At 32.3% G+C, this 12,165-nt stretch overlaps 1 protein-coding gene across 1 annotated transcript in view; it reads left to right on the top strand.

Moving 5' to 3' along the window:
• Positions 1–5,934, top strand: part of PEX3 (peroxisomal biogenesis factor 3) — a 58,280-nt gene extending 52,346 nt beyond the window's left edge. The window contains exons 10-12 of the mRNA XM_031937685.1: positions 714–836; positions 3,775–3,871; positions 5,021–5,934. Coding sequence (XP_031793545.1) covers positions 714–836; positions 3,775–3,871; positions 5,021–5,104 — 304 coding nt within the window. The 3' untranslated portion in view covers positions 5,105–5,934. The remainder of the gene's footprint in view (positions 1–713; positions 837–3,774; positions 3,872–5,020) is intronic.
• Positions 5,935–12,165: the final 6,231 nt, after the last annotated feature.

The following is a 12,165-nucleotide window of genomic DNA, read 5'->3' as shown; positions in this document are numbered from 1 at the left end:
AAGCAAAGATAGAAGACAGGACTTGGTAATTGATTGGCTGTGAAAAGGTGGTTAGAGAAAGAAGAGTCAGATAAAACACAGTTTCCATATGTGAGAGATAAGTTGAATGATGATGCCACAATAGAGAGTTAACTACCAGACTTAAACCCACTTCATTAACCATTGTCCCTAGGTCCCAATTATCATTTTTAAAAATTATTCTGCTTTTTTAAATCTTTCTAGTTTCAATTTATTTCTCTCTCTTTTAAATGGAGATATCAGAAATAAAAGCAAATTAAGTAGGCATCTTTTACTGTTTATAATAGCCTATTTCACCATTGTTTTTCTTGAGATTTTAATACCATTACTAGTTACAGTTTATGTAATATAAACGTCTTTATTCACCATTAATCTAACAATGAATCTAATAAAGCAGAAGAATTTTCTGAGGTAAACAACATTGACACTGTGATGTCAAACTAAATTCTGTAAATCAGTATATAGCATAAAGAAAGATATGCAAGTTTCTTTTCTGTGCCTAATACATAATTTTTTTTCATTTTGCGTTTATTAAAATAACATTGATTTCTATGGGTATTAATATGCAGTTTTAACTGAAGTCACTATAAATTTGAAATTGTTAATGTTAACTATTGATTATGACCCTCTTGGGGCCAATTTTTAAAATTTTCTTCTATAAAATAAATAAATATTGCCTTTTTTTAATTTTACAGTCCAGACTTTAGTACAGTTTTGAATACCTGCTTAGACAGAGGTTTCAGTCGACTTCTGGACAATATGGCTGAGTTTTTTAGACCTACTGAACAAGATCTAAATCACAGTGATTCCATGAATAGGTAAGATCATATATTTTAAAAAAGAGTTTAATAATCACCGTACGATAAATGCTTCGAACATAAATTTGTTATGTAAAAGTTTTATTCCATCTTAAGGTATTAAGGATATACTAAATACCTTCATATATAAAATTGGAGAAGTATTCCATCAGAATTGAATTCTGCTAAGCCAAATTCCAGAGTTCTTTTGCAAAAATTTCTATATGGATTAAGGATATTAGTATTTTCCCCAAAGAAGTTTTTCTGTAACATAATAAATGGTTAGGAAGTAAAGTGAGCTATCTTTCTATAAGTTACTTTTCAATGATCTCTTTGAGAAGCATATGGTTCAGAGGAAAAAATACTCTGGAGTCTTGTGTTTGAATCCTCCCTCTAATACTAAAGATATCCTAAGAAATATTTTAAATCTTTAATAATATATTTTTTGTGTGTACCATGCTATAGAAACTATTGTAAATATCATTGACTCAGTGTTGATATAATTCAAAGCATAGTTGTCTTTAAAAAAAAAAAAACTCATCAGTTACAATTAAATGTAAGAAAAGTTCTCTGAATTGGATATTTTAAAAGATATATATATATATAATATATACTTATAAAACTAGGTTAATAAAAGGTGGGCTAATACAGTTCCTTAGGGAGATGTATTTTAATGAATAGCCACATGTGAAGGATAATATAGATATGGTTCCTATTTATGGTGAGATTAGCCTATATTGCCCCTGAAGTCCCTTATTACTCTACTGCTGAGTGATTATGTAATTAAGTTGGTAATTATTTTGTTGTAAAAATGCTTTTGAAATATTTCTAATGGTGTTTCAAAACAACTTAAATACTTTAAATATTTTCCCCAAAATTGTATTTACATATTTTACTTAGCAGACCTTTTCTTTAATGTAATGTAAAACTACACACGAAGATTAGTCTGTTAAATCATAACTTCCAATTTAGTGGAGTTTTAATTAATGTGCTTTTATTATAGTACCTAAGCTGTTGATTATATTTTCCTTATGACCAGATTCATAATGAAATTTGTGCCATTGGGATTTCTGAATTGGGTAAGAGACTGAATGGAAAGATTTTTAAGATTTCTTACAATTCAGAAATTCTTTGATCTTATAAGACAATAGTAAGGTAAAGATGGTGGTGACATTATAAATCTATTTCAACAAATTAATGATTGTTTAAAGTCAATATCTCAGATTACAGAATTTTAGATCATAAAGTTAATAATGAACAGGACCTTAAAAATCATCTAGTCCACCCCTTTCATATAGTAAAGTACAGAATGGTTAAATAAAGGCACATAAACACAGGAGCATACAAGTAGTGAGTTGGCAGAGCTAGGATTCAAACTTCCAGTCCAATACTTTTTCCATTGTTCCTCTTTCCTCAAAATTTCCTAAGGTACTTTGAATAGATCTATTTTTTTGTCCTTATCATATTTTACCTTAAACTTTACTGATTTTGTACATATATAGATGGCTCATGTCTTCATTAGATTGTAGTCATTGAGGGTAAGGTTATATTGTTTTACATCTCTGTATGTTGTATATCTCACATAATGCCTTGCACATTATAGCCATGACAATTAAATGAGCTTACTTATATCATTCATTTACCTATAAATCATCTAGTTGTATTCTTTCCAGAAAAACTGGGGGTTTTGCCATTGTTATATTCTTTAAAGTAAGAACTGTTTTACACTTCTGTATTCTCCCCAGTACCTAGAATAACAATCTGTACATAGTAGACACTAAATAAGTATTGAATTCAAAAGGAATAAATGCTATCTGAGAAATATCTTTTATCTTTCATTATCAGATGTAGCATCAGAAAAGTTTTTAAAACTAATGTATGAATGAAACTCTTTTGTTACTTATAATTTTAGAATATCCAAACCTCAATATGATGATAATGATGCTATTTCACTATGGGATTTTGTTGCATAAATGCAAATTGACTACCTTTATGAAAATTCAGATAAAATGTAATTATATGTAAAGTTCCAATTCATAAACTGATTCCAAGCTTATTTATGTGTGCTCAAGTCTCCTACTAACTCCCTCTTTTACTTTATCACACACTACTCCCATATTCAAACCTATATTTTGTTTTAGCCAAGTTCTTCTGTACATTATGCAGATGTTCCGAACAGGCTTCTTCTTCTTCTTTTTTTTTTTTTTTTTAATATCCTCTCTCTTCTTTTGTGCTTTTTAAAATTATACTTTTCTTTGAATGTATATTTTATCCTACTACTGCAGGCATAGTATTTCCTTAATTTGTTGCAGTATTGGTAAACATTCCTTTTCCTCTTGCACTCTGAAATCTGACAAAACCAACCTGCTCTATGTTTCTTACAAATTCTCTTTCTCCCATGTTTTGGCCTTTGCACTGGCTTTCCCCTATGCCTAAAATTCACTGTCTTTACCACTTTCCCTTTAAAATGCAGCTCAGGTACCATCTTCTACATGAAACCTTTCGTAATGGCCTCAGTTACTAGTGCCTTCTTTCCCAACCAATTTTGTATTTGTATTTGGTCTGTATTTGTATTTAAGTAGTAGTAATGTATATTTTTATATCACTTCTATTTTTTACATATTATCACTCTCATTTAGGGTATAAACTCCTGTGCACTCAAAATATATGCCATTCTTTGTTCTTGTATCTCCAGAGCCTGCCTAGAGCAGGGACTTAATAGCTATTGTCTATTGACCCATCAATTGGGAATTTAGTGTATGCTGCCTTGTTCATTCTTTTATGTCCATGCCTTTTCTCCAGTGACATTATGAATCTCTTGAAAATAATGTACCTATAATAACTTTTTTATATTCCCAGCACCTAGCACAATGTTTTTAATGAGGAGAACATTATATTCTGTTTTTGCCTGATTTGAAAGATGACCACATCAACTAATTCTCCTTGTGGTTTTCCACAGTCTCTCCAGTGTCAGCCTGCCATTAGCTAAAATAATTCCAATAATAAATGGACAGATCCATTCAGTTTGCAGTGAGACCCCTAGTCATTTTGTTCAGGTAAGAGGCACATTTTCTTGACACCATAAAATAAGAGAGTACAAGTAACTTGGGGTTGTTAATACTGGATTCATATATATGAACTGTATTTCTCTCTTATGTTTTTGAAAAGCTTTAAAGCACTTGAGAGGTAAACTGTTGGTATTATTCTAGCTAACTTGTGAAATTTGGGAATGAGTCTTATGTTTCCGTAAAACATCCTATTGGAATACAGATTGAATTCAATATCATAATAATGGTCAGTGGAATTCATATCATCATTGGAAGAGATCATTAATAATTTATATGTAACTTTTACTGTTTTCAGAGGTCTTTCCTCACAATACCCTCTCTAACAAAATTAATATTAGTGTTCATTTTTAAGGAAAATCCTGACTGCCTATATTTATATTAAATTCCTGTAAAGGGCTCCTTTATTTTGAATCTATAAACTTAGTGTATTTTTTTTAAGTTTTTGATACTTGTATTTCAGCATAATTGTTTCCTTTATGATTTGTGTATTTTATTTTATGCATATAAAAACATTCTGAAAAGGAGTCCCTGATTAACCTCCCCCGCAAAAACGGTTAAGAATTCCAAATCCAAAGCAACCAAGTTTTTTTTCAGTTGTGATTTCTATAAATGAATATACTAAATCATTTATTAAAAATGTAATTATAAGTTATTATAAATAAATTCAGAAGTTTGGTATTTATAACTTACAATCTTTGTTAATATGGAATCATTTTTATGGGATTTTTTAACTCAGAAAACTTTATTCATTTACTGAAAAATCAAGCCTTATGAATAACAGCAGCTAATCCAACATCAAAGAGATGTAGAAAAATTACAAGATAGGAAATATATTTTGTACTATTATGATGCAAAAAGTGACATGGAAAAATCAACATTAAAAACTGCAGATATATTGAAATAAGGGAAAGCCCCATTTCTTTGTATTGATAACTTAATTTCAAAAAAGCATTGTTCTCAAATCATTTTATATGTTTTAAGAAGTCAAATTTTACAGACAGCTCAAAATCCTATGATGTGATTTTAAAATCAGTTTACTAAAAATCCATTTAAATTTTGTGAGTTTATTTTCTTAAGAACTTAAGCTCTATAAATAAATTGAGTAAGATTTTAACACTTCATTGTCATCTCTATTAGGACCTATTGATGATGGAACAAGTGAAAGACTTTGCTGCTAATGTGTATGAAGCTTTTAGTACTCCTCAGCAACTAGAGAAGTAATTCTCTTCTTCAAGATTCCAGTGATGTCCACTTGAATGGGAAACACATAGCTACACTGCATACAGATCAAGTATTTATGGTGCAATGATTTGTTACTGAAATTACCATTAAAATTATTAATCAAAATATTATTTCATAATAGACTATTTGGCTGGTTAAAAGTGTTCATTTGGAAAAAAAAAAACATCCAACTGCACCAGTTGTTGACATTTCTGTGTGCTTACTGTACACACAGTGGAAATATCATTTGTATCCTTTCACCATTAATATCCTTTTAAAATTGCTCTTATTAAGAGTTGAGTTATTAGTATCAAATCTACTAAACAATTAGTTTAGTTATTTTTATAATATGTGAAATACAGTATACTTTAATGTTAATACCAAGGAATTTTTGTTTGGAAAATAAACAGTGGGGTTGGAAATAGTAGAGTCTAGAAATACTTGCTATTTAATTTTTTTAAAAAGTTGTGCAGGCTATATAATAAACAGGAATGGGTCAACCTTTTTTCCCAAGTTAATGTTCAAAAAAGGTAAACTACTCAGTCTCAGAAAATGCACTGGTAGAGGACTTTTCTCCTTTATATGAAAATCAGTGAATTTTAGCTATTTATCAGATATACCTGACCAAAATGTTAGGTTTTCTCTGTCTATCAAGCCTTAGAAAATTATATTGAATTATTAGAGATTAAAATTGTGTTGATGCTGTTTACTAACAGCTCATTTTACACAATTATTGTGAACTTGTTTGTAAACATTCTTCTTAATTTACTTTGTATTGATTTTTGAATCCTGTGAATGTCTGTATTGCAATAAAGTATTTTAATGTAAAATGTGTTTTGTTTTGAGTTAATCTTTTCCATTTTTAATCTGTTTATTCCGTAGTATAAGCAAAGTTGCTTTTGGAGACTAGATTTTATAAATTCAATTTAGCTTCCTTTTGACTGGCAATTTGATTAACCTTTTCCTTCATAGGTGGTACAATGAGAAAGTACTGGATTTTGAATCAGAAAGATCTGAGTTCAAATACCCACTTTCAAATACTTATTAATTGTGCATGACCTTGGACAAATCACTTAACCTCAGCCTATTTCCTTATCTGTAAATTGGGGGTGATAATAGAACTTATCTCATAAGTTTATTGAGAGGATAAATGAGATAACATGTATAATGCTTTACAAACTTTTAAATGTCATACATATTGTCTTCCAGAAGTGTTAGTACAGCTTTAATACTTTAAATAGCCATTAAGTGAATAAGCTGTAATGGTATAAATGCTAGACAATTTTAGCTATTGCTCAAAGAACAAACTTTTCAATAAATGGATTGTTCAAGCATGTCTATAGTTCTTTATTTAGAGATAAAGTAACAATAAATGAATGGTTTTTATACAACATGATGCAAAGTGAAATCTCTTAATAGTATTCATTATTCTTATTCTGGTTGATGGCAGCTTCATGAAAGCAGCTATGAACTTGAAACTAGGAGAACTAGGTTCCTATCTTGTTTCCAAAGCTTACTAGCTTTGTTTTCAAAGCTACAAAACTTAACTTTTCAAAGTCTTAGCTTTCTTATCCATTAAAAAGGGATTCTGTTATTTGAACTATTTGTCTCACAGGATTATTGTGATGGAAGAGCTCTGCAAACCTTGAAGTAATATATAATTGTAAGGTGTCATTAGTATGTCCTTCCATCTCTTTAAGGAAGTATAGGTGATTAGCCATAGGAAGAAATTCAGTTCTGGAGTACTTGAAAATCTGGACTTAGAATAGTCATAAATAAATCATTTCAAATCACTTTAACACTGTGGAGTGCTTCAGAAGTCTGTGTTTGGCTTGTGCTGTTTAAAATGTTAATAAATAACTTGGGTAAAAATCATCACTATTCCCCATATAAACGTGTTCTATTTCTGTTATTGCTCCCAGTCACTCCTTTCTTGTAATCCACTGCCCCCCCCCACCCCACCCCCGTTCAGAGAATCCACATTACCAGATCTCGACTTAAATGTCATCTCCTTTATAAGACCTACCCCTTATATGAATATTATGGAATATTACTGTTCTGTAAGAAATGACCAACAGGATAATTTCAGAGAGGCCTGGAGAGACTTACACGAACTGATGCTGAGTGAAATGAGCAGGACCAGGAGATCATTATATACTTCAACAACAATACTATATGATGACCAGTTCTGATGGACCAGGCCATCCTCAGCAACGAGATCAACCAAATCATTTCCAAAGGAGCAGTAATGAACTGAACCAGCTATGCCCAGAAAAAGAACTCTGGGAGATGACTAAAAACCATTACATTGAATTCCCAATCCCTATATTTATGCACACCTGCATTTTTGATTTCCTTCACAAGCTAATTGTACAATATTTCAGAGTCTGATTCTTTTTGTACAGCAAAATAACGTTTTGGTCATGTATACTTATTGTGTATCTAATTTATATTTTAATATATTTAACATCTACTGGTCATCCTGCCATCTAGGGGAGGGGGTGGGGGGGAGGGTAAGAGGTGAAAAATTGGAACAAGAGGTTTGGCAATTGTTAATGCTGTAAAGTTACCCATGCATATGTCCTGTAAATAAAAGGCTATTAAAATATATATATATATATCATTCAAAAATAAAAAAAAAATAAGACCTACCCTTAACTCACCCAGCTTCCAGTGCCCTTCCACAAAATTACTTTGAATAAAATTATTACATATTTTGCTCATGTGTATAAGCATCATTCCTATGCACTTATAATAAAATTGTAAGCTTCTTGAGAGCAGGGGCTGTTTCATTTTTGCCTGTCACATAGCAAGTACTTAATAAATGCTTGTTTCCTTCCTTCCAGTATTGGGTACCATCCTTTTAAAAAGAACACTGATAAACTGAAAAGTATCCAGAAGAGGGCATCCAGAACAGTGAAGAGACTTAAGTTCTTACCAAAGGAGAACTGGATGAAATAAAGGCAGATGTTTACCTTGTAGAAAGCTCAAGGTGGACAGCATCATAACTGTCTACAGGTGTTTGAAGGGCAACAGGTGAAATATGAAACATAAATAAATCTAGGTTTTTTGTAAGGAAAACACTTCCTAATTAGAGGTATCTAAAAATAGGATGTGCTATTTTGGGCAGTAGTGAAAAAGCTCAGTCAGTCATTGAGTATTTATTAAGCTCATACTTTATCAGGCACTTGGAATACAAAAGAAAGGCCAAAAATAGTCACTGTTGTGGAGGAACTCACAATCTGATATAAGAAACAACATGCACACAGTTGTAGGAAAAGAAGCTACATATAGGATAAAAATGAATGTAGACTCAAAGAAGGCCTTCTTTAAAAAGATGGAATTTTAGCTGAGATTTTAAAAATATCAGAGAAGTTAGGAGGCTGAGAGTAGAGAGATAGAACTTTCAAAGCAGGGAGATAAGCAGTGAAAAAGTCCAAAGCTAGGATATAGGAGATGTCTTATTGGAGGAACAGAAAGGGAGGTAGACTTATGTAATATAAAAGATGTACAGGGGAGTAAGATGTAAGGAGACTGGAAAGGTCAGAAGTGACCAGGTTAGTAAATTCTTTAAAAGGGAATTTTCTATTTGAGCCTAAAGGCTCAAATTTATTAAATATTAATTTTTAGTATTTAGCAAATTTAGTAAATATTAAGATTTAGTATTTATTAGTATCTTGTCTCCAAAATTCTGTGATGTCCTGAGCCCAGGCTAGTCCAGAAGATGAGTAAGGAACCTTTGAAAGAAAGCTCTTTTCAGAATCCTAAAATTAACTAGGGAAGACTATGAGACTTAAGTAGATTAAAAGATTGAGATCAAAGAAAGAGGGGAAAAGAACCATGTATACAAAAGTTTACATATTTTAGAGATGGTAAAGCCTTGGAAACTAAGGAGGTCCCCAATAATTGAGAAATGACTGAATGAATCATATGTGTGTGTTGGAATGGAATACTATTGCTCTGTGAGAAATTAAGAAGGGAACACTCTCATAGAAACCCAGGAAGACATGTTATGAACTGATGCAAAGTGAAGTGAGCAGAACCTGGAGAACAATTTATATAACATCATTATAAAGACAAACAATTTTGAAGGAATTTAATAACTCTGATCCATACAATAACCAGAGGACTCATGAAGAAACATGCTTCTGATCTCCTGACAGGTAATGGACTCGATATAAATTTAAACTTTTTTTTTTTAACATGGCTGGTCTATACATCTTTGTTGCGAGGAAAATGTAGGGGTAAGGTGGGAAGTAGAAATTTTTGTTTATTGAAAAAAAATAAAATTTAAGAGGTTATGCCCTGATAATGAAAAATATTACCTACTTTATGACAGTGGTAATTGTGGTCTTAGTCAATGTGGAAAGTTGTTTTGTTTAACTATATTTATTTTTTACAAAGGTTTTATTTTTCTGAAGGGGGGTAGATGTTGGGAAGGGAAAAAAATGCTTGATAATTGAAGAATATAAAATGAAATTTAAAATAACTAGGAACCATCAGAGATGAAGATAACCCTCTATCAGCTGTCAAAGACCCATACAAGTATACCAGTATGTGTCTTGAACTGTAATTTCTTTCATAGAGCGTACTTTCCATGAGAAAGTTCCCTCTATCAACAGATTTGCAACTGCTCTGCAATTTAGATTTTTAGAAAAATGGCTGAGGAATTGAAGAGATTATATGACTTTTCTGAAGTGGGATTTAAACTCAGCTCTCCCAGACCTCAGGGGTTTCTGAGAGTGAAGACAGAATTATTTTAGAGCAGAGCCAAATATATATATATATATAATGGCTATGAATCCCTTCCTATATTTTGTGGACAACTAAGTTGTACATTCATGATTTAGCATCTGGAGATCGTATGAAACACTAAATAGTGGTGTCTTGATCAACAAGGATATAGGATTGATAACTGGATCAAAAATCATCTGGAATAGTGCCATCTATAGAGAAACCAACTAGTTTAAAAGGGATAAGCTTCAAATTAACTAGCTTTAGTTTTAAAATATGATTTTTTAAAAAGTTATGTGGAAGTAAATCTCCCTATATCATCTAGGTTGTTAAGTATAGCAACCACTCATGAGCTCATTCTCAATATTATTCAGCATAGAATCTTTAACCTCTATTTCTCTGATGTATGCTAGTTTGCCCCTCAATCAGTGGCCCTCCAATCCTGGGAGCTCACTATGTTAGTATCAGACTTAGTATAGAGATCCTTGGCTTTACTCCTACTGTAACTCAGATCCCAAATTCCAAGTAATCCACCATTCACAGAATCCTTCAATAGCAGAGGCTACATGCATGCCACTGTGTCTGCTAAGTATTTTGCTCAGTCATTTTTCATTTGTGTCTGATTCTTCATGACCCCGTTTGGGATTTTCTTAGTAAAGGTACTGGAGTTGTTTGCCATTCTCCTCTCCAGTGCATTTTACAAATGAGGAAGTAAGGCAAACAGAGTTAAGTGACTAGTCAAAGGTCACAAGGCTATTAAATGTCTGAGGTGAAATTTAAACTCAGCATGAGAAGTATTACTGATCCCAGAATTCTGGTCTATTCTCATCATTCTGTAAAATAGAAAATATTTTTATTATATCTTTTACAGATGAGGAAATTAAGACTCTAAGAAAATGTGTGTCCTCTATTAGGGACACACATTTAATTCATATGAGTGTATAATTGACCCAAGCCTCCCTGATTTCCAAGATCATTGATTCTTCTATAATGATTCTACTAGCTCAATTTAAAATTCCATCATACTAATATGCTACCTATGTTGCAAAAGTATCCACTTAAATGTGAAAAGACTGAAAATGCAATGAAAATGGAAGTCAGGTAAATTTCTAACTTGTGACAAGTAGTATCTTCACTTACAAAAATAAATTGAACAAAAACTAAAATTTTTTAAAAGCTGTAAAAAATTGAACTTATATAAAAATCACCAATTATCTCCATGTAACCAGAACCTAGCCTTTTTTGTTTTGTTTTCATTTAAAAAAAAAAAAAAAAAAAAAAAAAAAAAAAAAACCTTTCTTAGGCTGCTCTCTTCTGCCTATATATTTTCTCATTTGGTGATCTTATCATCTCCCATAAATTCAATTACCATCCTTATGCTGATGATTCCCTGTTGTGTCCTGCTTTCTAGAACCCCAAGTTGGGATGACAAAACATACCAGGCTTTTTTAGAGCCCCCATACCAAGGTGTTGTGTGCTTTCTAGAGCCCCCATTTTGGGGTGATTAAAATATACTGTCTTAGTGGAGAAGTGATGAGGTTAGATTCCTGAGGATGGTGGAAAAATGGAGTCCATTTATTCCCAGTTCTTTCCCTTTTATATGCCCTAATACCCTTATGTAACCAAAATAACACTGGGCATGCACCAAGTATATATTGCGCACGTGGGACCACATAAACAACTTGCTATTGTACATAGTTTGCCACCTAGTATCACTCTGCTTCAATCTCAACACAGGTTGTTACCTCCCCCTGACTTCTCAGGAAGGGCAAGAGACCTTAGGGGAGACGAGGAGCCGAACCAGACATTGTTAGCAGGTGCCCTCTGGGCTGAAGGGTCTTTATAACTCACCCAGAGTTCCCCTACTGTCTGTGACCCTCTACATTATGCTCTTTCTTTTGTTTTAATTGAAGCAGGTATACATCAGTGGTTAAATCCATGGAAGGAATCACACAGGCAAGTTGTAATATCATACAAGCAAGTAGTAATACAACAAGCAATATGAAAAAACAAAATACTATAAAAGATTTCCATGAATCCCAGAAGGAAAGCGTAGAAAATATCAATTCACAACCACACATATACTTCCTCCAGCAGTCAAGAGATAGTCCAAAGCCAATCTATTGTCCATCATTTCATGTGTTACAGATTTCAATGATTCCTGCAGGTTTTGAAGTCCTGCATCAGTCTCATTGAGAATTATTTTCAATGTTCATCAGTTAGTTGCCATATACATAGGGTTAACTACCAGGCTCTTTCAGTGGTGGGCACAGTCAGCGATGGAACCACCTGATTGTTTCTTGAATCTCCCTCATTTTGAGGGTCTT

This window comes from Sarcophilus harrisii, chromosome 4, assembly GCF_902635505.1.
Source record: "Sarcophilus harrisii chromosome 4, mSarHar1.11, whole genome shotgun sequence".
NCBI classification, from domain to species: domain Eukaryota; kingdom Metazoa; phylum Chordata; class Mammalia; order Dasyuromorphia; family Dasyuridae; genus Sarcophilus; species Sarcophilus harrisii.
The sequence above is the reverse complement of the archived record's forward strand: the minus strand, read 5'-3'. Positions and strand labels throughout refer to the sequence as shown.